This window comes from Thamnophis elegans, chromosome 2 (assembly GCF_009769535.1).
Source record: "Thamnophis elegans isolate rThaEle1 chromosome 2, rThaEle1.pri, whole genome shotgun sequence".
NCBI classification, from domain to species: domain Eukaryota; kingdom Metazoa; phylum Chordata; class Lepidosauria; order Squamata; family Colubridae; genus Thamnophis; species Thamnophis elegans.
The window spans coordinates 65138398-65157550 of NC_045542.1; the positions used below are offsets into that span (position 1 = coordinate 65138398).

The window sequence follows — 19153 nt, forward strand, 5'->3', positions numbered from 1 at the left end:
CCCCCACGGCCAAACCTACCTTTACAGTTGAGCCCGCCTTCTGGGCCTTTCCGAAATGGCGTGCCTCGGAGCTGCACTCCCTTCGGGGAGGAGCTACCACGAGGAGGTCCTCCTCCGCCGACGACTTCCCCTGAAATGAGAAGATCTGGGCGGGTCCGGCGCCGCCCAGCGTACCTTAAGGACTACGCATGCTCCGTTTCGGGCATGCGCAGAACTGGGGGAAAGGGGTGTTAAATATTGGTTAAATATTCATGATGCCAGTAACACCCTCTGGCCCTCTGATTGGCTGAGAGCCCCAGAGGGTGTTGCCGGCTTAACGTTACTGTTAATTGGCCGTGGGACTGACGTCAGCAGTTGCTGTCTCGTCCCCGGCCGATGATTGGTTTAAAAAATAGTATAAATACCTTGGCGCGAGTTTTCGTTCTTTGAATCGCTGTCGACCTGAATAAACCAAGTTGTTTGTTGAAACCTGGCTGCGCGTCGTCCCTCCGTCAAAATATAAAACAGAGTGACTTCACCCCTGAGATAACCACCTTGTTAGGGGTGTTTTCTCAAGCCACCGCCACGTGTCCCAGGAAAAAGGGGAAGTACATATTTCTCGGAAATTACACCCAAGAGTACATTACTGAAACAGAAGTTAACATATTGATTTACAGAAAGAGAAGTTTTCTTGGCTCATAGACCCTTATGCAATTTCTATCTTACACCCACAGTTGTCTTCCTGTGCCCACCCTTGTACAGTAGCTTGCCACACAGTTCCAGTAATATTTGTAACATTTAGGAGGAAGTGAGAAATTGACGTGTATCAAGGTTAAGGTGACCAGACATCCCGCTTTTGGCGGGACAGTCACGATTTTTCAAAATTTGTCCTGTGACCCGCTGCGTGTTCAAAAAGTCCCGATTTAAAAAGGACGCCGTTAATTTTTTTTAAATTCTCTGAAGTGTCATTCCCGATGTGGCCTTTAGAGGGCAGTGGTTTCCCTCCCTCTGCTCGGCTTGCTCGCAGCCTTCCCTCCCTTCCTGCTCTTCCAAAGACGGTTATATCTCCCTTCCTTTCAATCTGGTTGCTTTTCTCCGGTCTCCTTTGGTGAGGAGGGGGGGCGGGAGGGGGGGAGAAGATCTGTCATTTTCCTTCCTTTAAAAAAAAGGGGGGGAACCCAGGATTTATTGCAAATAAAGAAATCCACCCCAAATGGATCGGGAGGTGGGATGGGGGAGGGGAGTGGGAATTAGGGGAAAGGGGGATTTTCCTCCCGTGGCTTGGATTTCATTTATTTATTTATTTATTTATTTATTTATTTATTTATTTATTTTTTAAAAAGTTGCTTTTCTTGTATTTCCTTTGCTCGTTTGTTTGGTTGAGGGGGGGATGAGTGGAGGGAAAAAAAGAGAGAGAGATCTGGGAGCTTGAATTGGGGCAGCAGGAATTGGGGCAGTGGGATGGGGAGGGCAGTGTCTGTGTGTATAATTTGGAAGAGGCGGGGGGATGGAGGTTTCCTTCTCTCCACTGCTCTTCTCTCGTCTCTTTTTGTCGGATGGGGTTTGGAGTGGGTGGGTGGGGGCGTACGATCCCCTCTTATTTTTTTAATCTATCCCTTTCCTATCTTGTGATCTCTCATTTAACAGCTGCAAATAAAAGACTCTACTAGCAATTCTCCTTTTCTTGCTGGTAAAAATCGTACACACACATTTTGATTGCTCTTTTTGTGCATCCAGTGTGAAGTGAGCAGGAATGAAGGCTGCACACACACACACACACACACACACACACACACAGAGAGAGAGAGAGAGAGAGAGAGAGAGAGAGAGATTAATAACCCCCATTTTGCAGCCCCAGACTCTTAAAAACTCATCCATCCTTCTTCATTCTTTACATTTCTCTACACATTTCTCTATTTATCGTATTAAGTCTATCTCTTTTTTTTTAAATTATTATTCTGCTGGTCTTCCTGGGCAGCCTTGATTCCCCCCTCTCCCCCCAAAAGAGGCAAGTTAGAAATTTAAATTTTCATCCAGCATGACTAAGGTGTGCTTTATCCAATTTTCTCCTCTTGAGCTTCTGTGGGCAAGGGCAGTCTACCTGCCAGCGTCAGGAGTCATGGGAAAGGAGCAATATAGGGGGATTTACAAACTATATTCATGTAGACTTTCTAAAGAGATTTAGCGATGATGGCATAATAAGATGTGACAAGGCTTGCATGATGCCATATAATGAACTTGGCTGCATTGAGTTATTTAAAAAAAAACTTACTTTTTTTAAAGGGGGCATTCTACTCTACTCTACTCTACTCTACTCTACTCTATTCATTTCTATTTCAATTCTAATAAGTTTAGCTTCTCTCTCTTGAAAATGTAAGCTAGCATAAGGCATTATAATGCAAGCTAGCCTTAGCTTTCAAACAGTTCATTTAGTGACCAAAGTTACAATGGCATTGAAAAAAGTGACTGATGACCATTTTTCACACTTAGTGACCATTTTCACACTTAGCGACCGTTGCAGCATCCTCATGGTCACATGATCAAAATTTTGATGTTTGGCAACAGTTACAATTTATATTTGTAAATTGTAGTTATGTTGAAATAAAAAAATATTACAATACTATTTTGCGTTGTATGAAAATTTTTGTTGCTCCGTATAAAATTTTTAATCAAGCCCCTCCCCCCCAAGAGGGACAGAGTGTTGGTGATGGTGCGGATGAAAATGGCAAAATGCAAGGCAGAATCACACAGCCGGCTGCAATGAGGCCTATGAGGGCTACTATAGCTTGGAGGTCTGGCAATTTGGGGAACCATGAGCCAAAGGTTGAGGTAAAATCAAACCTCTTCCATTCCTGTCCCTCGAAACCTGTGAACTGTCGCATTTCTGAGGTCAGTTGTTTAATTACAGTCCCTGTTTTGTCGATCTGGAGGCAGCAGTTGGACAGATTGAATTTCCCACAGACACCTCCTTCTCTAGCCAGAAGGTAATCTAATGCCAGTCTGATTTGGTAGACCGCAGTGCGGAGTTTGTCCATGCCGGTAGAGAGGATGTTCAAAGATTTGTCGATCCTTTCACCCATCAGGTCCAAAACTGCTTGCAGTTGCATGATGCGGTTTATCATGTAAATCAGAGTTCGGTATCCCCAAGATCCATCTTCCGCCCAGGTAGCCGTACCATACGTACAAACAATCCGTTCTAAGCTCCAAAAGTTGGTTTGTTCGTACTCTGCCATCTCTTTGCAAGAGAAGTTAGAGAAGGCTGTTTCTGCCTCCCTCTTTTGGCGAGGAGGGCCTACCAAGTCATATACTGGGACACCCAGCACCTTCGTGTTTGGATGGGCAAGAGAAAGAAGGAGGGTTTTATCCATCCAAGGACGCAGGAGCCTGACCAGTCATTGGGAAGGATTTCATACGCAAGCGTGCCACAAATCCAATACATGTTATCTGGGGCTTCCCAGGGAGCGGAGGGGCTGTGGGGTTTTCTGAGGAATTGTAAAAATGTTAGGTCAAACTGAGAGGGCTGTGATAGGTCTGAGGGGGATGAACATGTGTAAGTGGAATCCCATTCCCCCAAACGGATCAAGTGACCCACCAGGGTGGAGCCATTCCGGGAAAAGCAATTATGCCCCACCAGATTAGTCATGAGGGTCTATACTATACCAGTGTGATGTGTCCTTTGGGTGAGATTTCCATCGAGAGACATGTTGTTATAGACCCCCGGGTCTGCCTCCAATGCCTCCCATGGCCATTGCTCCCCCATATTGGTTCCTCCGCATACAAAACAATTCTTGATGGTGAGGGCTTTGGCCACCTCCTCAGCCATTTCCACAAACAAATTAACTGCCTTGGGGCTAAGGGGAAGTGGCTCTTCCAACGTTTTAAGGTTGTCATAAATGGACCATCCCAGGGACTTAACTTCCTCCTCCCACAGGGTCTGTACTTGAATGGTGATGAAGGCAACGGGGTCCAAGTTGGACCCATCAATCCCGATCCCATAACTTTCCTGGGTGGGGTGATTTTGGGACACCTGGAAAGACACCGAGTTGGTCCCTGGGATACAGCGAAAGTTTGAGATGTGGGGGCATCCCAAATAGCCTCCTCCCCCGTAATCACACACACAGTCTCATCCAGCACATTCATTTGTCCGATCGTGGCAGGGAGCGAAGTGGTCTGGGTTGGCGAAAGGATTCCGGGGGATGTATCTGCGGGATCAGGGGCAGAGGTACTTATGACTGTTGTGGTACATTTGTCTCCATGCCTGAGACCCACAGCCCCTGTATGCCGCCCTATCCATGGCGGCACATACACCAAAAGTTACTCTGATGGGCTGTTGTCCTCGCTTCAAGGCCACTACCGAGGTCAGAAGGTAAAGCTTAGATTCCTAGGGGCTAATCAGTTTTGCCAGGCCTGCCCATATGGTGACCTTTAGTCAGAGGGGGTGCTTGGTTGGTAGCAAATGAGCTTGTTCTGCTGGATGCAGTAATTGTACATGGTGCCATTAGACACACAGGTCTGTTTTTGAGGGGTGCAATCCGCCGGGGCCTGCGTGTGGTAGACCATTGTTACAATAATCCGTTGCCCTACCTTGGCCTTAGTGAGGCAAGGGCCACATTCATCCACACTGGGAGATTCAGAAAGATAGCACAGCACCCCCTTGGTTCCGCTGCACTGGTTGTAGATGCGGGGTTGTTGTATGCCAAAGGTGCAATTAGGGAGGTCAAATTGGCAACATGAGTTTGGTGTCTGATGACATTTCCAACATTTTTCGGATTTGTTCTTGGACATTCTTGCAATTCTCGATGGGAATAAATGCCACCTGTAAAACATCTTATACAAATTCTCTTTATATGCAATTGACATTGTCATTTTATAGTTTTGAGTCCACAGTTTTTGCCATTTCTCTAATTCAATCCCATGCCCAAAGTTTTTTCCCAAGCTAACATAGTTTCTTTGACTTGTTCCTCATGGAGTTTCACCTCTAGTAAGTAGCCGTAGAGTTTTTTAATTACCTTTTCATCAGTATCTCTTAAGATTTTATCTAATTCAGTCATTTTATCATAAAAACTCTCATTTTTTGATCTTCATTATACCTAGAATGTATTTGCACATATGAATACCAATTAACTTGAATACCTTCCTTTTTCAAGTCTTGTATAGATTTGAGTTCACCCTCTGTATTTAATAGCTCAGCATATCTAACTGTTTGTTCCTTCTTCTATGTTATTGAATATGAAAAAGCTTCAATGGTTGATATCCAGACTGGAATTTTTAAAAAGTGTAGCCTCTTAACCTTCTCCCAGTTTAATAACAAAGCCTCTCTTATATGGTGCCTCCTGATGAGTTTCAGAGGGAACTGGGGGATAGCCCATGTTCCTCCCCAACCTCCTTACTATCTGACTCTGCTTCCAGCTCCACAGGCTGCCAGCAGACCACAACAGATATCCCGCTGGTGTAGCTGCACTTTCCTGCTGATGCTATGGCAGCAGTGTGGAATTTGAAGGCAGCTGCAGTTTTGGGAAGGATTGGGCGTCTCTTGACTCATCACTCCCAATCCTCCCCATGGTTCATGGAGGAGCAGTATTTCTTCACTCTTATTGCATCCTCAGAGATTCTCCCTGTTTCGGGTCACCCAACAGGGCAGTTTGGGCCATCTTTTGCAGGCCTGGGCAGAGGAGTTTGTTCAACAACTGATGGACATAGTCACTAGAATTTGTGCCCAGTTGGACCCCATGCATGGAGATAGTCCATGTGAAATGCCTAGGGAGAGGTCTTGACCTGTTGTCTGGGAACAATTTGATCCAGTTGGCCCTGATGAAGTGGACAAGGCCTTTAATGCTGTCATTGCCCCCACCTGTCAGTTAGATCCTTGCCCTTCCTGGATGGTGAAAGCCTTCAGGATGCTGATTAGCGGGTGGGTCCAGACAGTGATTGATATCACTGTCTGGACCCACATGCAGCAGACATTCCTCCTGCATTGGTGCTGCGACCAGATGACAAAGGCTCCTCATGGGCTGCTTGCTACCAGTTGCACCTGCAATTGACTGTGAATTTGGTGCATAGATTTTCGGGCTGCACTAATTGCCAAGAGAAGCAGCCCTTTCACAAGCAATCCTTGTCCTAAATGTTTCAAGAATGGGTTCCCTCCTCCCTTCCTTTCATACCTGACATATCATTCTTGTCTGCAACAGGAATATTATGTTTCATTTTTCTCAGGAACTTGGAATGATTTTTCCTCTTTCTCACTTAAATTTTAATATTTCTCTTTAGTTTAGCTTAGTTTTTGTTTGACTTCTTTCTTTTGTATTTTAATCTTTTAAAGTAAAGAAGGGGTGGGTTAGATGGAGAGTGTTGTGGCCCAGCAGCGGCCGGCTGAGCTGTTGGTGGAATCTGACAGCGATGAACACTATAGTACTGCCCCGGAGACTGAGGAAGACTCTGGGGGTTGTTCGGAGTCAGAGCAGGGACTAGAGAGGCCTATTGGCCACCAGGTGGTGTCTGAGTCAGGGAGCAGTAAGGAAGAACAGAGGGAGACTGTCCCTGATGTACGTTTGCATAGGACTGCGAGGAGAAGGGAGCAGCTTTGGAAAAAGGGCCACAGAAGGAAATAGTAACAGGTGGCTACTTATTGGCTCCTGGAGAGCTTATAGGGGGGGAGGGGAATTTTGCAGGAAACAACAATTTATTGATCCAGCTGTAGAGAAAGATTGGGAAAATTTTGTGAGTTCAAGCCTTGTTTCATAGAGATAGTGTTCTGGGCTCCCAGCCAAGGGGTTGCTTATCTCCCTCCTTAATTGTGGCAGACAGCCAAGTCTGTGTCCGTATATATTGTAGAGGCTTGGGACAGAACAGTTTGTTTCCTGCCTTCTAAAACAGAGTTAAATATCATTTAAAATGGAGCAGCTTCGTGCAGAAAATGCCCAGCTCACGCAACAGGTAGCTATGCTGGCTGCTCAGGTGGCTCAGCTCCAAGTTCACACTGCTCCACCACTGCCTTGGAGGAAATGCCCGGTTGCAGTGCCTGATAAATTCGATGGCAACCAAGCCATGTTTCCGGCTTTTGGGGGACAATGCCAGCTGTTTATCAGCTTGAGAACCGAAGATTTCCCCTCTGATCGAGATAAAGTGGGATTTATGATTAGCCTTCTCTCTGGTGCCGCAGCTCGTTGGGCTACCCCACTGCTGGTCCAGGCTAGCCCTTTGCTGGATGACTTCAAGGGGTTCTGTGACCATCTCAGGTTAAGGTATGAGGACCCCATTAAGAGGGAGATGGCTACCCGGCGTCTGAAGACTCTGAAGCAGGGCCAGCGTTCCTTGCAAGAATACATCAGCGAGTTTAAGCTACTTAGCCAACATTCATCTTGGAATGAGGCAGTCCTCATGGACACATTTCAGGATGGGTTGTTGGAAGAATTTCAGGATGAGCTGGTGTGTGTGTTGATAGGCCACCGAATTTCAACACATTGGTCCATCTGTGTCTCTGGATTGATGCTCGGTTGCAGAGGCGGGGAAGTTGTCACACATCCCAAGAGAACAGGGTGGTTCTGGTCATGTGTGAGACTCCAACTCCACAGGAGGAGCCTATGGAATTAGGTGCAGCCAAACAATGTTCCCTCTAATTTTTTTTTCAGTGTGAGCAGAAAAGTATAGTGTTTGAGCAGCATATTTTCATGCCTGAGCACCTGAATTTTTTTAACAGATGTCACCTAAGACAACAAGGAAATCAGTATTATTTGAAACTCAAAGTTATGTTTATTCAAGGTACCCACTTAATTAAAAGTGTTATATAATATCAGTATCACTTAACAAAGCTCCTGCTTAGCAACCAAAATGTTGGCTCAGAAAGTCTGGCTTTTGAAGCACGCAAATCTTAAAGCTGTTGTTACAACACCCTCGCACCCCTAACCCTTTAGAAAAAAACCCCAGGGGTCTTCAAATCTGGCAGCTTTAAGACTTGTGGACTTCAACTCCCAGAATTCCTCCTCCAGTCATGTTGGCTCAGAAACTCTGGCAGTGAAGCATGCAAGTCTTAAAGCTGTCAAGTTACAAGATCCTTGCACCCATAACCCTTTAGGGAAAAAAACCACAGGGATCTTCATACCTGACAGCTTAAGACTTGTGGACTTCAACTCCCAGAATTCCTCCTCCAGTCATGTTGCGGCGACGTCATCTGCGTGGATCTGCTCCATCTTCAGGTTTTTTCACAGGGAGCATGGCTGCCGCTGAAGATGCCGACGAGCCCCACCACTACCAGAATAACTGCTGCCGCCTCCCCCTCCTCCTCCAAGAGGACCACCACATTTGCTGAGCAGCGCTGCAGCCGAGGTGAAGCCTCCAAAGCTCCCGCAGGCGCCCCTGCCCATGGCAGCGATGGCGGTGCCTCCCCCTCTGCTTGGAGCACCTCAGCTGGGCTCTGGGTTACCCCTGCAGCCGCCTCCACCTCCGCAGTGCTTTTCAGAAGCCAGGAGGCCTTTTTTCCTGCTCCTGCCCCCTCCGTCGCCTTTCTACTAACTCCCGTGGTCTCATGGCTCCTCAAAAGCACGGCAGAGGAGGAAGGGGGAGGGATAACGTGCGGGCCAGCTCAGGTGCTCCACGTGGAGGGGGAGGTGGGGGTGCTGCTGACGGGAGCTTTGGCGGCTTCATCTCAGCCGCGGCGTTGGGCGGCAAATCCAGTGCTGTTAGAGGAGGAGGAGGAGGAGGAGGAGGCAGCAGATATTCTGGTGGCGGCAGGGGCTTTGGGGGGTTACTTCAGCCACAGCGCCGGGCACAAGCGGCTAGGATTAGCGGCCCACAAAGAACCTCCCCGGGCTTGCTTTGCTGAACACAGGGACGACTGATGCTAGTTTGAGCGGCCGTGATTGGCACAAACTACCATCAGTCGCTCCGTGCTCATCAAAACAAGTCTGCGGAGGTCCTTTGCGGACGGCCAGTTCTAGCTGCCTGCAAAGTACTTCCCCACGTTTGCTTTGGCAGAAATCACTGCGCAACAGTTAAAACTGCTGCGCGGGGTTTTCTTGCCACGTGCGCGGCCGCGCAGCCGCGCACCTTAGAGGGAACAGTGCAGCCAAACCCCACTTGTCAATAAGGGAGAAAAACAGATTGCGCTCAGGGGGGGGTTGTGTTTTTATTGTGGGGAACCTGGGTACATGGCAGCCTTTTGCCCCAAGAAGAGAGGGGCATCAGTTACTAGACCTAGCCCCCAGCCCCACATTTTGTCATGAAACACCCCAAGCCCGATCTAAGGGAGATCTTGGGTCGGGTGAACACCAATTAAGAGCCATACTCAGAGACAGTGACTTGCGGATCTCCCTGACACCTGATCCTGGGATCACGAATAGTCCTGTCCAGTAATCCGCAGGAAATTCCGGCACATGCTCTGGTCGACTCCAGGGCTACAACAAACTTCATGGATGAGGCGTTTGTGACCAAATGTGCAGTCCATCTGGGTCCAGTAGATCCTTCTATGCTTGTGGAGACTATTGATGGCTGGGTGCTTCTGTCTGAGCCTATCAAGGCAGCCATGCAACCCTTGCGCCTGGTCATCGATGCTCATGAGGAAGCCATGCAGTTATACGTAGGCATAACTGAGCATCCCTGTTAGTCTAAACTCCCTTTCATACTGCTTTTAATCGCAAAGTGAAATACAAAAACCAATTAAAAGCATAAACAATCGAGGTTGCAATAATGACAAAAATATCCCCAAAATTCAGCAGCCATTCATCCCAAAGTAGTTCAGCCCAAATCCTGAAGGAACAGCTTAAAATAAAAACAAAACTAAATAGTATTGCAGCCTACCTTTACCAATATGGGGGAGGGGATAAATTATCTTTAGGAAGCTGACGACCCCAAAAAAGAACTTCAGTGGTGCAGTGGTTAGAGTACAGGCTACTTCTGCTGCCTGCCAGCTATCTGCAATTTGGCAGTTCAAATCCCACCAGGCTCAAGGTTGACCCAGCCTTCCATCCTTCCAAGGTGGGTAAAATGAGGACCCAGATTGTTGGGGGCAATGTGCTGACTTTGTAAACCACTTAGAGAGGCCTGGAAAGTACAATAAAGCGGTATATAAGTCTAAGTGCTATTGCTCTTTTTGCTGCTAAGCAAGGGGGTTGTTAAGTGAGTCACACAATTTTTAAGGAGTTATGGCTTCCCCACTGACTTTGCTGGTCGCAAATGGCAATCCCAAGATCTCAGCATGTGGCAATCATGATAAATATATGTCACTTGCTGAGCTCCTCAATGCTGATCAGGGATGCTCCAGTGGTTGTAAGTGGAAGGACTGATGATACCTCCATTTTTTCAGTATTGTTATAACATCAAATAGTTGTTAAATGAATGGTTGTAAGTTGAGGACTACCTGTATCATTTTCAAGTCTTACCCAAAAAATAGAACTTTCATTTTCAAATGCGTCAAATTGTTCTTCTTAGAAGAAATGTCCCAACCTGGCATAGGGTATCTTGATGAGATTAGTCACTCGAGTTAACATATCCTTGGAACCACATTTGGATCAGATTTGTTTGGGGTAAATACTTTGATTTTTTGCTACTTCGTCCTCTGTGGCTCAATATTGACAAAATCAGGACTCAAGTTCCTGAGAAAAATGAAAAAAGATATTCCTGTTGCAGTCAAGAATGATGTGTCAAGTATGGAAGGAGAGGAGGAGGGAACCCACTCTTGAAACACTTAAGCCAATGATTTGAGCCTCCGACAGTTCCTGGGTAAAACCACTAATCATAAGGGTTTCCAAGGCACTCATAACAAGTAACAATGCCCTCTTTTAATTCTGTGTCTCTCTCCATCTAACCCACCCCTTCTTTACTTGAAAAGATTAAAATGTAAAAGAAAGAAGTCAAACAAAAACTAAGCTAAACTAAAGAGAAATATTAAGAGGAAAATTCAATCCAAGTTCATGAGAAAAATGAAACATATTCCTGCTGCAGACAAGAATGATATGTCAAGTATGAAAAGAGGGGAGGAAGGAACCAACTCTTGAAACATTTAGGACAATGATTGCTTGTGAAAGGGCTGCTTCTCCTGGCAATTAATGCAGCCCGAAAAGCTATGCACCGAATTCACAGTCAATTGCAGGTGCAACTGGTAGCAAGCAGCCCATGAGGAGCCTTTGTCATCTGGCCGCAGCACCAATGCGGGAGTCCAGGAATGTCTGCTGCATGTGGGTCCAGACAGTGATATCAATCACTGTCTGGACCCACCCGCTAATCAGCATCCTGGAGGCTTTCACCATCCAGGAAGGGCAAGGATCTAACTGACAGGTGGGGGAAATGACAGCATTAAAGGCCTTGTCCACTTCATCAGGGCCAACCGGATCAAATTGTTCCCAGACAACAGGTCAAGACCTCTCCCTAGGCATTTCACATGGACTATCTCCATGCATGGGGTCCAATTTCTAGTGACTATGTCCATCAGCTGCTGAACAAACTCCTCTGCCCAGGCCTGCAAAAGGTGGCCCAAATTTGCCCTGTTGGGTGACCTGAAACAGGGAGAATCTCTGAGGATGCAATAAAAGTGGAGAAATACTGCTCCTCCATGAATCTCTGGGACACCAGGGAGTGCTGTGACTATGTAAGGGGGAATAATCTCTAACCAAGTCACATTGCAATTACTTTGATGAAAAAATCAGGTCCGGTGTTTGACCACTGTCCAGAGTTGAGCCAGTTATTAACTCAGATAGGCCCATGGCTGCCATAGTGGCCATGAACTCCTGGCTGGTTCTGAGGTCTCATTCAGGGAACTCTACTGCCAGCCCTGAGATGGCCTCCAGCTGCTCAGTCAGGGAGGTTGCTGCACAGCAGGGAGGGCACTGTAATAGTATCAATTCCCTCTGATTCCCTTGAGCTCAACTTCAGGTACAGAGTCTCACAACTTATTATTAAACTTACAGGCAATGTCCTAATCTTGCCCTTGTATCTTGATTGGATTTGTCACTGGAAGTAACATATTTTGAAGAGAGTTTTGCATCAGATTAACTATTTGACTTTCGCTACTTCCTGATCTGTGGCTCAATATGTCTAAACCAGGACATCGCCCAAATTCCTGAGAAAAATTAAAAATAATGTTCCTGCGGCAGACAAGAAAAGTATGTAAAACAGGGATGGGGAGGAGGGAACCCACTCTTGAAACATTTAGGCCAATCAGGTGAAAATGAGTGGGCAACTCTATGGTATTTATAGGTGAGCAATTTGTTTGGAACATAGAACATTTGGGGGAAAGCTCCTTGTTGTTAAAGGTAAGTTTGGTCTTCTTTTGGCTTGGGAAGGAGGGGAGGAGGCTCCTGTAACTCTATAGAGTACCTACAGTCCTGTATGTTAATCAGAGAATCCATCCAACAGAACACCAAGGGGCTTCTCGTTGCATTGTCATGTTACAGATTTCTTCTTTATTGATTCGACTTTTCTTTATAGAAGATTAATTTGACTAAATCAATGGATGAAATGCTGTTATTGCCAGTTAAAAACTCAGTAGAACCGTTGACTTAAGAACTGAAATACCTGTCATGGGTTATTTGGACTTTGCTACAGATTCTTTTTTTTCCCAAATATTTTTTTTTATTTTTACTATATAAAGAATAAGCAACAATTTCAATGTCTATATAAACAGTGTGTTGTCTGGTTACAGTTGATTTGTGCAAGAATAAAAACAACAACAACAACAACAATTTAATTAGTATTACCTAAAATACTAGGTATCGACCATGTGTATTCTTAAGATGCTAATTGGAACAACATACATTTTAAGAAGATACTTGGTCGATACCTACAATGCTGGCAGCAACCCATATCAACCACCAGAGCCAGTCAATGATATTTGTGATATTTCCTTCCTTCTTTTTTTTAAATTTCAAGTATTAATCTATCCCTTTCTGCACATTCTAGTATTTTTTCAACTAACTTCTCATCTGTGGGAATCTCCACACCTTTCCAATGTTGTGCAAATATAATTCTGGTCTCTATTACACATGTAATATTAAATATATAGTCCCTTTATTATATTTTTCTAGTATGATACCCAACAGAAATATTTCTGGTTTTAAATCCACATGTGCCTTTGTCATTTTTTCTATCCAAGTATGTATTTTTGTCCAAAATGTTTTTCCTTTCGGGCACATCCACCACATGTGGTAGTACAAGCCCAGAGTCTAATTACACTTCTAACATTTAGCTGACATATCTTTATACATCTTGGCTAATCTTGATGATGGAAAGTGCCATCTTTAGAACACTTTATATCATTTTTTAATACACGGTAGACATTGTTATTTATAATTTCAATCCCACACCTTTTGCCATTAATCCAATTCTATAGAATAACCCATACTATCATTGTTTCTTTTACTTGCTCGTCTTACATTCTAAGTATGCTCCTCCTACTCAGTAGGTAAGTGTATATTTTTTAAAATTAATTTCTCATCATTTCCTGTTCGAATCTGGTCCAATTCTGTTGCTTCTTTATAAAAACCATATAATTTAACATCTTTTTCATACCTTGATTGTATTTGTACCTGCTGCCACCAATGCTAAATTTATCCCTTGACTATCCAGTTCCTCTTTACTTTCAATTCCCCTTTCTCATTCAAAATATCTTTATATCTTATGATATAACTGGTTTATAGCAACAGAATATTCACTATCTGAATGCCTATCTCCTCCATTAACTCTTTTTATTATTTATTTTTAAAGTTTTTGACTAAAATTTTAGTTTTTTCTTTGTTTACTTTCAATCCTGCAACCTTCCCATAGTCATAGTCATAGTCATCTATTTTCTTCCTTAATTTGCTTAATTTCCTTTAATTTGGGTCCGATTGTTTGTTTACAGATTCATATTGATCATGAGAAATCATTTTAATCTAGGAATCTAATGGTTAAACATGTTGTGTTATTACAATATTTGTAGCCTTCCTAAAATCAGAATTTTCTGACTGGTTTATAGGAACAGAATATTAAAATACAATAATAATTACAAAAACAAGTGAAAGCATTAAGATTTCAACCATAGTATCATTAAAGGAAAGAAAAATATAGCAATAAAGGGGCTCTAAACGTATGATGTCAGAGGGAATGATTACATTTTTTTTCTCTTCAGGAAGTTCTGTATCACTAAGATGAAGAAACTCTTCATATTCTTACTGTTTACTGTTTTGCTTTTTGAAAAATATGCAAATACTCAGACATGTGAAGTTGATAGAGCGATTGAATCGAAGATTGAGAAAATAATTGCTTCCACAGGTATTTAGTTTTTCATTTCGTTATTTATTTATACCCCTCTTTTATTAATACTTTTAAATACCACAAGGTGGTTAACATACCTAATATTCCTTCCTCCTCCTATTTTCCCCACAACAACAACAACCCTGTGGCTTCAGTTGGTTGATAGAGTGACTGGCACAAAGTCACCCAGCTGGCTTCCCTTTTAAGGCAGGATTGAAACTCTCAGTTTTCCTGGTTTCTATCTTTATTTATAAAATTCTATACTCCTCATCACACTTGTATGCCTCTGGCCAGTTTGCAGAATAAACAGTAAAATGATATAAAAGCTATAGGTGAAACAAGTTAAAAAGCAGATTAAAGCTAATTTGAAAGGGACGAATAAAGGTAAAAAACTTTAGCCCACCTACCATCCCCAGGGTTGCATAGCTCTCTTGGATCTGCAGACAGGTTGGCAGAGGCGGATCTTAATGTTCTTCCGGAAGGCCTTGAGAATGGGGACTTGCCTTGTCTCTGGGGATAAACTGGTTTGTGGTGTGGGGACAACAGCAGAGATGCCTCTCTTCCTGGACCCTGCCAATCAAAGTTCTTTAATGAAAAAGGATTTATAACAAGCCCTCCCTGCCTGCGCTTGTGAGACTGGTGGATGAAATTGGGAGGATAGGTTTCTCCGATAATTTGGTTCCATGACTTAATCACTAGAGCATTAGGCAGAGAAATATAGCAGGATTCTGGAGGCCTATACTGTACTTTAAAAAAAGGTTTTATTCTTTTAAAATCGTTCCACAAGTAGAAAAAAGCTCTCTGGGTAGAGGAGCAATGGTAGCTGAAGAAATTGTGCCTATAGGAAGGAACTATGTCACCCATGACAAAATAGAGTTTGATAGATCCTGAGAAGTGTTTTTCATGTGTTTCCCCATCTGCTCAGAACTCTATGTTATGTCTAGTTTCTCTTGACATTCAATAGTTTTTGTTCATAACTCCCCTATAGGCACTGTAAAAATATTTATCTTACTTCTACTCTTTGTTTAGGACCTTCAGATTTCATTTCTGTTTTCTTATCCATTATATAACATGCTAAGGTTGATGATCAGGTAACAATTGTTTTCTGTAAGTGAATATGCAGAATATATCTCTGCTTTCTTAAGAAAAAGGACGAGGGCAAAGCAAAAGCCAGTGAGACAAATGATTGCAAAACAGAAATAAAGAATCCTGTTTGTATAAGGATGCATTTGTTAATAACAATTACTGATTTCATTCTCCAGAGTCTTCATATCAGCCAAAGGTCCAGCTGTATTGCAAAAATGTGATAGCTCAAGGTGGTTTTGCCAGTTGTCCAACAGGTGAGAACTAATAACTTGTGGGAGAAGATCAGGAGCTAAGAGAAGAGGATTAGGGGGGAACCCTCTATCAAACCCCTTTCTCTGACATCTGCCAGCCTTGTGTGTGCATGGGTGCAAAACTACTGTGTTTTTGGAGTATAAGATGCACCTTTCCCCCCCAAAAGAGGGTGAAAATTTGGGTGCATCTTATACACCGAATGTAGCCCCACCCACCCACCGCCCCCAGCCTTTGGCCTCTGCCTCCCAGTAATTTACCTCCTTGCAGCAAACAGAGAAAATGGGACTTGCATAGGCTGCAATAGGCTATAGAAAGCCCTGCAGCCTGAAACAGCTGATGATTGGAAGGCCACTTAAACTGAAAGTGAAACTTGCTGTTTGCTCCACGTTTCCCTCCCCAAAAGCTAGGTGTGTCTTATACTTTGGAGTGTCTTATACTCCAAAAAATACGGTAAGCTAGATTGCTGAAGGAATCTGCTAGCTTGGTGTTTGTATCACAATTGTTCCAAACACTCAACCAAATTAACACAGATCTGTATAACCTTCCTCTTTTTTATCTTTTTTTTTCCTTCCTAGGTTATATACCCACTTCATGTTCCTGTGGAATGCTTTGTGGAGCTTGGAATATTCGTGCTCATGACTTAGTTTGTCGCTGCAAATGTCCCAATATTGACTGGACTGCAGCCTGGTGCTGCAAAGTCTCTACTGATGGCTACTAAGCTTCATTGATGGGAAGTTGGCTCCAGCTTCTGTGCTCAATAAAAATATGAATCAATAATTCTATGAGTTGTTTTCTACTTAAATTTCCACCCAGTGTGCAGCTGGAATCTGATAAATGGCTAACTGTTGAATTGTGTGTCTCTGAGTGTGTGTCTGTGTTTGTGTCTCTCTGGCCCCAAACTGAAAGCAAGCATGGTTTCTTTATCCTGTTGCAACTCTCTTACATATAGAATGGTAAAAGTCAGTTTTGGCTCCTAAAATGTTTTCCACATATTCTTACTGTGGCTGGAAAAGGGAATTGTCTCTGTGGGTTAATTTCAAAGATGCAAAGCTGCATCACAGCTCACATGCACATATCAAACCATCTTGAGAATTGAGAATCCATTGTAGTTTCTTTGACAGACTTGTTTCTCCACTCAGTAAGTTTCCACTACGCAGCAGATTCAATTTCAATTTTTTCTGTCAATATTAAATTTTGAAGACTGTTCACTTAATCCTATCACTTTGTTGCATCCATAGAAGGACATGTCAGTTTTTCTCACTTGGGATTCTTGTACATTTTCAGCATAATGTGTGAAGTAACCAGTTCAAGTACTGAGAGAAGTATGGCATGTTATTAGATGGAGTGGTATTTTCATAATTTGTGCTAAATGCCTTTAGAAGCAGGGGGAGACATTCAAGTTCCTATTCCATTTTGATCACACGACTTCAGGGATGCTACACTGGTTGTAAGTGTGAGGGCTGGCCATAGGTCACTTTTTCAGCACTATCATAACTTTGAATGGTTGTTAAACTATTGCACTTGGATTGTGCTGCTACAATCCAATCGCGATGGACGTGATGAGCCAGGGCCTCGAGGCTGTTAGGGACTGGATGGGGGTTAATAAGCTTGTACTCAATCCAGATAAGACCGAGTGGCTGTTGTGCTTCCCTCCCACTAATTGGCCAAGTGTTCCATCTCTCAGGCTGGGGGGTCAAATAGTACGCCCCTCAGATAGGGTTCGCAACTTGGGAGTCCTCCTGGACCCACAGCTGACTCTTGAACACCATTTGTCAGCTGTGACCAGGGGGGCATTTGCCCAGGTTCGCCTGGTGCATCAGTTGCGTCCCTACCTGAACCGGGAGGCTCTCACAACAGTCACTCATGCCCTTGTGACCTCTAAGCTGGAGTACTGCAATGTGCTCTACATGGGGCTGCCCTTGAAGAGTATTCGGCGACTTCAGCTTGTCCAGAATGCAGCCGCGCGAGCGATCGTGGGTGCGCCTCGATTCACCCACGTAACACCTATCCTCCGCGAGCTGCACTGGCTGCCTGTTGGTCTCCGGATCCGCTTCAAGGTGCTAGTTGTCACCTACAAAGCCCTTCATGGTATTGGATCTGGGTACTTGAGAGACCGCCTACTGCCAATTACCTCCACTAGACCAATAAGATCCCACAGACTAGGCCTCCTCCGAATTCCATCAGCCGCCCAATGTCGATTGGCGACTACCCGGAGGAGGGCCTTCTCTGTGGCTGCTCCGACCCTGTGGAACGAACTTCCCGTGGAGATTCATACCCTCACCACCCTCCAGGCCTTCCGCATAGCCCTTAAAACCTGGCTGTTCCGACAGGCCTGGGACTAAAGACTTGCAGCCCCACTCCGAATGGTATGATTGTTGTGTTTCTTAACTGTGTATGTCTTTATATTTTGTAATTTTGTTGTTTTCCCCTCCCTTGAATTGTGAGCCGCCCTGAGTCCCTTTCAGGGAAAAGGGCGGCATACAAATAAAGTAAATTCAAATTCAAATTCAATTGCCATGATGCCTGCTTGATGCTGCCCCTTAGAACTATCATTGTGGAATATTGACAAAGCCAACAAGATATAAGCACAAATAAACAATCCACCTTTCTTTCACTGGCAATATATTAATCTTATGCTCTGTGTGGATGATTCTTACATTTCCATGTATGAGAGAGTGGGGGGGGAGGGAGGGAGAGAGAGAGAAAATGTGCTATAGGAACAAAAGGAAAGGAAACATAGCTAGATGTTTAGTTATGGTTTCAACCCCATTGAACCCCAATAAGCAAAAAGCTAAACTGACATAAAGAGGGTGTAACAGAATTTGAGGCAAAGGATAAATGAGCAAGCTGCATAGGTCTCTTGTGGGAAAACTTCCAATTTATACATGTAATTCTCATCTATGGAAGGCTCCTGTCTTCCCAAATTTCTGTACACTAAGTGATTACTTTTGCACTGAGCAGGTCAGTTGTAGTACATGGATGTTTGTGCATGCAGGGCAGGACTGTGGCCATCATATTCTTTCTCCCTCATCCCTGGAGATGGGAAGGACAGTAAGAGAAAGAGAGGACTGTTCACCTTTCCTGTCATCTCCAGGTGGCACTTTGCTGCATTATTGACTGGAACTATAGCAGGATTGACCAACTTTTCTGAATCGAGAAAAGGGGACAAGGACAGAGAGAGAGGAGAATGTTTCATGTAAGCAGGAGTTCTGGTTCTCCTCTGAATGATTGAGGACCATTTTCCCCATTTTCTTAAGGAATTTAGCAAATAGACAAAACCAAGTTCAATCAACCAAGTATTGTTGGTTGAACATTTTTGTAATATGGGAATCACTTTTAAAATAAAATAAAATAGTATAGTATAGTCTTTATTGTCATTGTACAAAATAAATACAACAAAATTGGTTTTAGCCCCACTGGTGCAAAATTACAATACAATACAATAGCAGAATTGGAAGGGACCTTGGAGGTCTTCTAGTCCAACCCCCTGCCTAGGCAGGAAACCCTATACCGTTTCAGACAAATGGCTATCCAACATCTTCTTAAAGACTTGCAGTGTTGGGACATTCACAACTTCTGGAGGCAAGCTGTTCCACTGATTAATTGTTTTAACTGT

The 19153-nt window shown here is 44.0% G+C and overlaps 1 protein-coding gene across 1 annotated transcript; it reads left to right on the top strand.

The window, feature by feature from the left end:
• The first annotated feature begins 12145 nt into the window (after positions 1-12145).
• Positions 12146-16311, top strand: LOC116505078 (resistin-like). The gene is made up of 4 exons (XM_032212397.1): positions 12146-12221; positions 14075-14217; positions 15462-15539; positions 16113-16311. Exons 2-4 carry the CDS (start codon positions 14094-14096, stop codon positions 16253-16255), a joined length of 345 nt encoding a protein of 114 aa, XP_032068288.1. The 5' UTR covers positions 12146-12221; positions 14075-14093; the 3' UTR covers positions 16256-16311.
• Positions 16312-19153: the final 2842 nt, after the last annotated feature.

Bases quoted from the DNA above. Each gene is read 5' to 3' on its own strand.
- LOC116505078 (XM_032212397.1), top strand. From the start codon at position 14,094: ATGAAGAAACTCTTCATATTCTTACTGTTTACTGTTTTGCTTTTTGAA. The intron at 14,218-15,461 runs GTATTTAGTTTT...TTCATTCTCCAG, and splicing joins GAAAATAATTGCTTCCACAG to AGTCTTCATATCAGCCAAAG. The intron at 15,540-16,112 runs GTGAGAACTAAT...TTTCCTTCCTAG, and splicing joins TTTTGCCAGTTGTCCAACAG to GTTATATACCCACTTCATGT.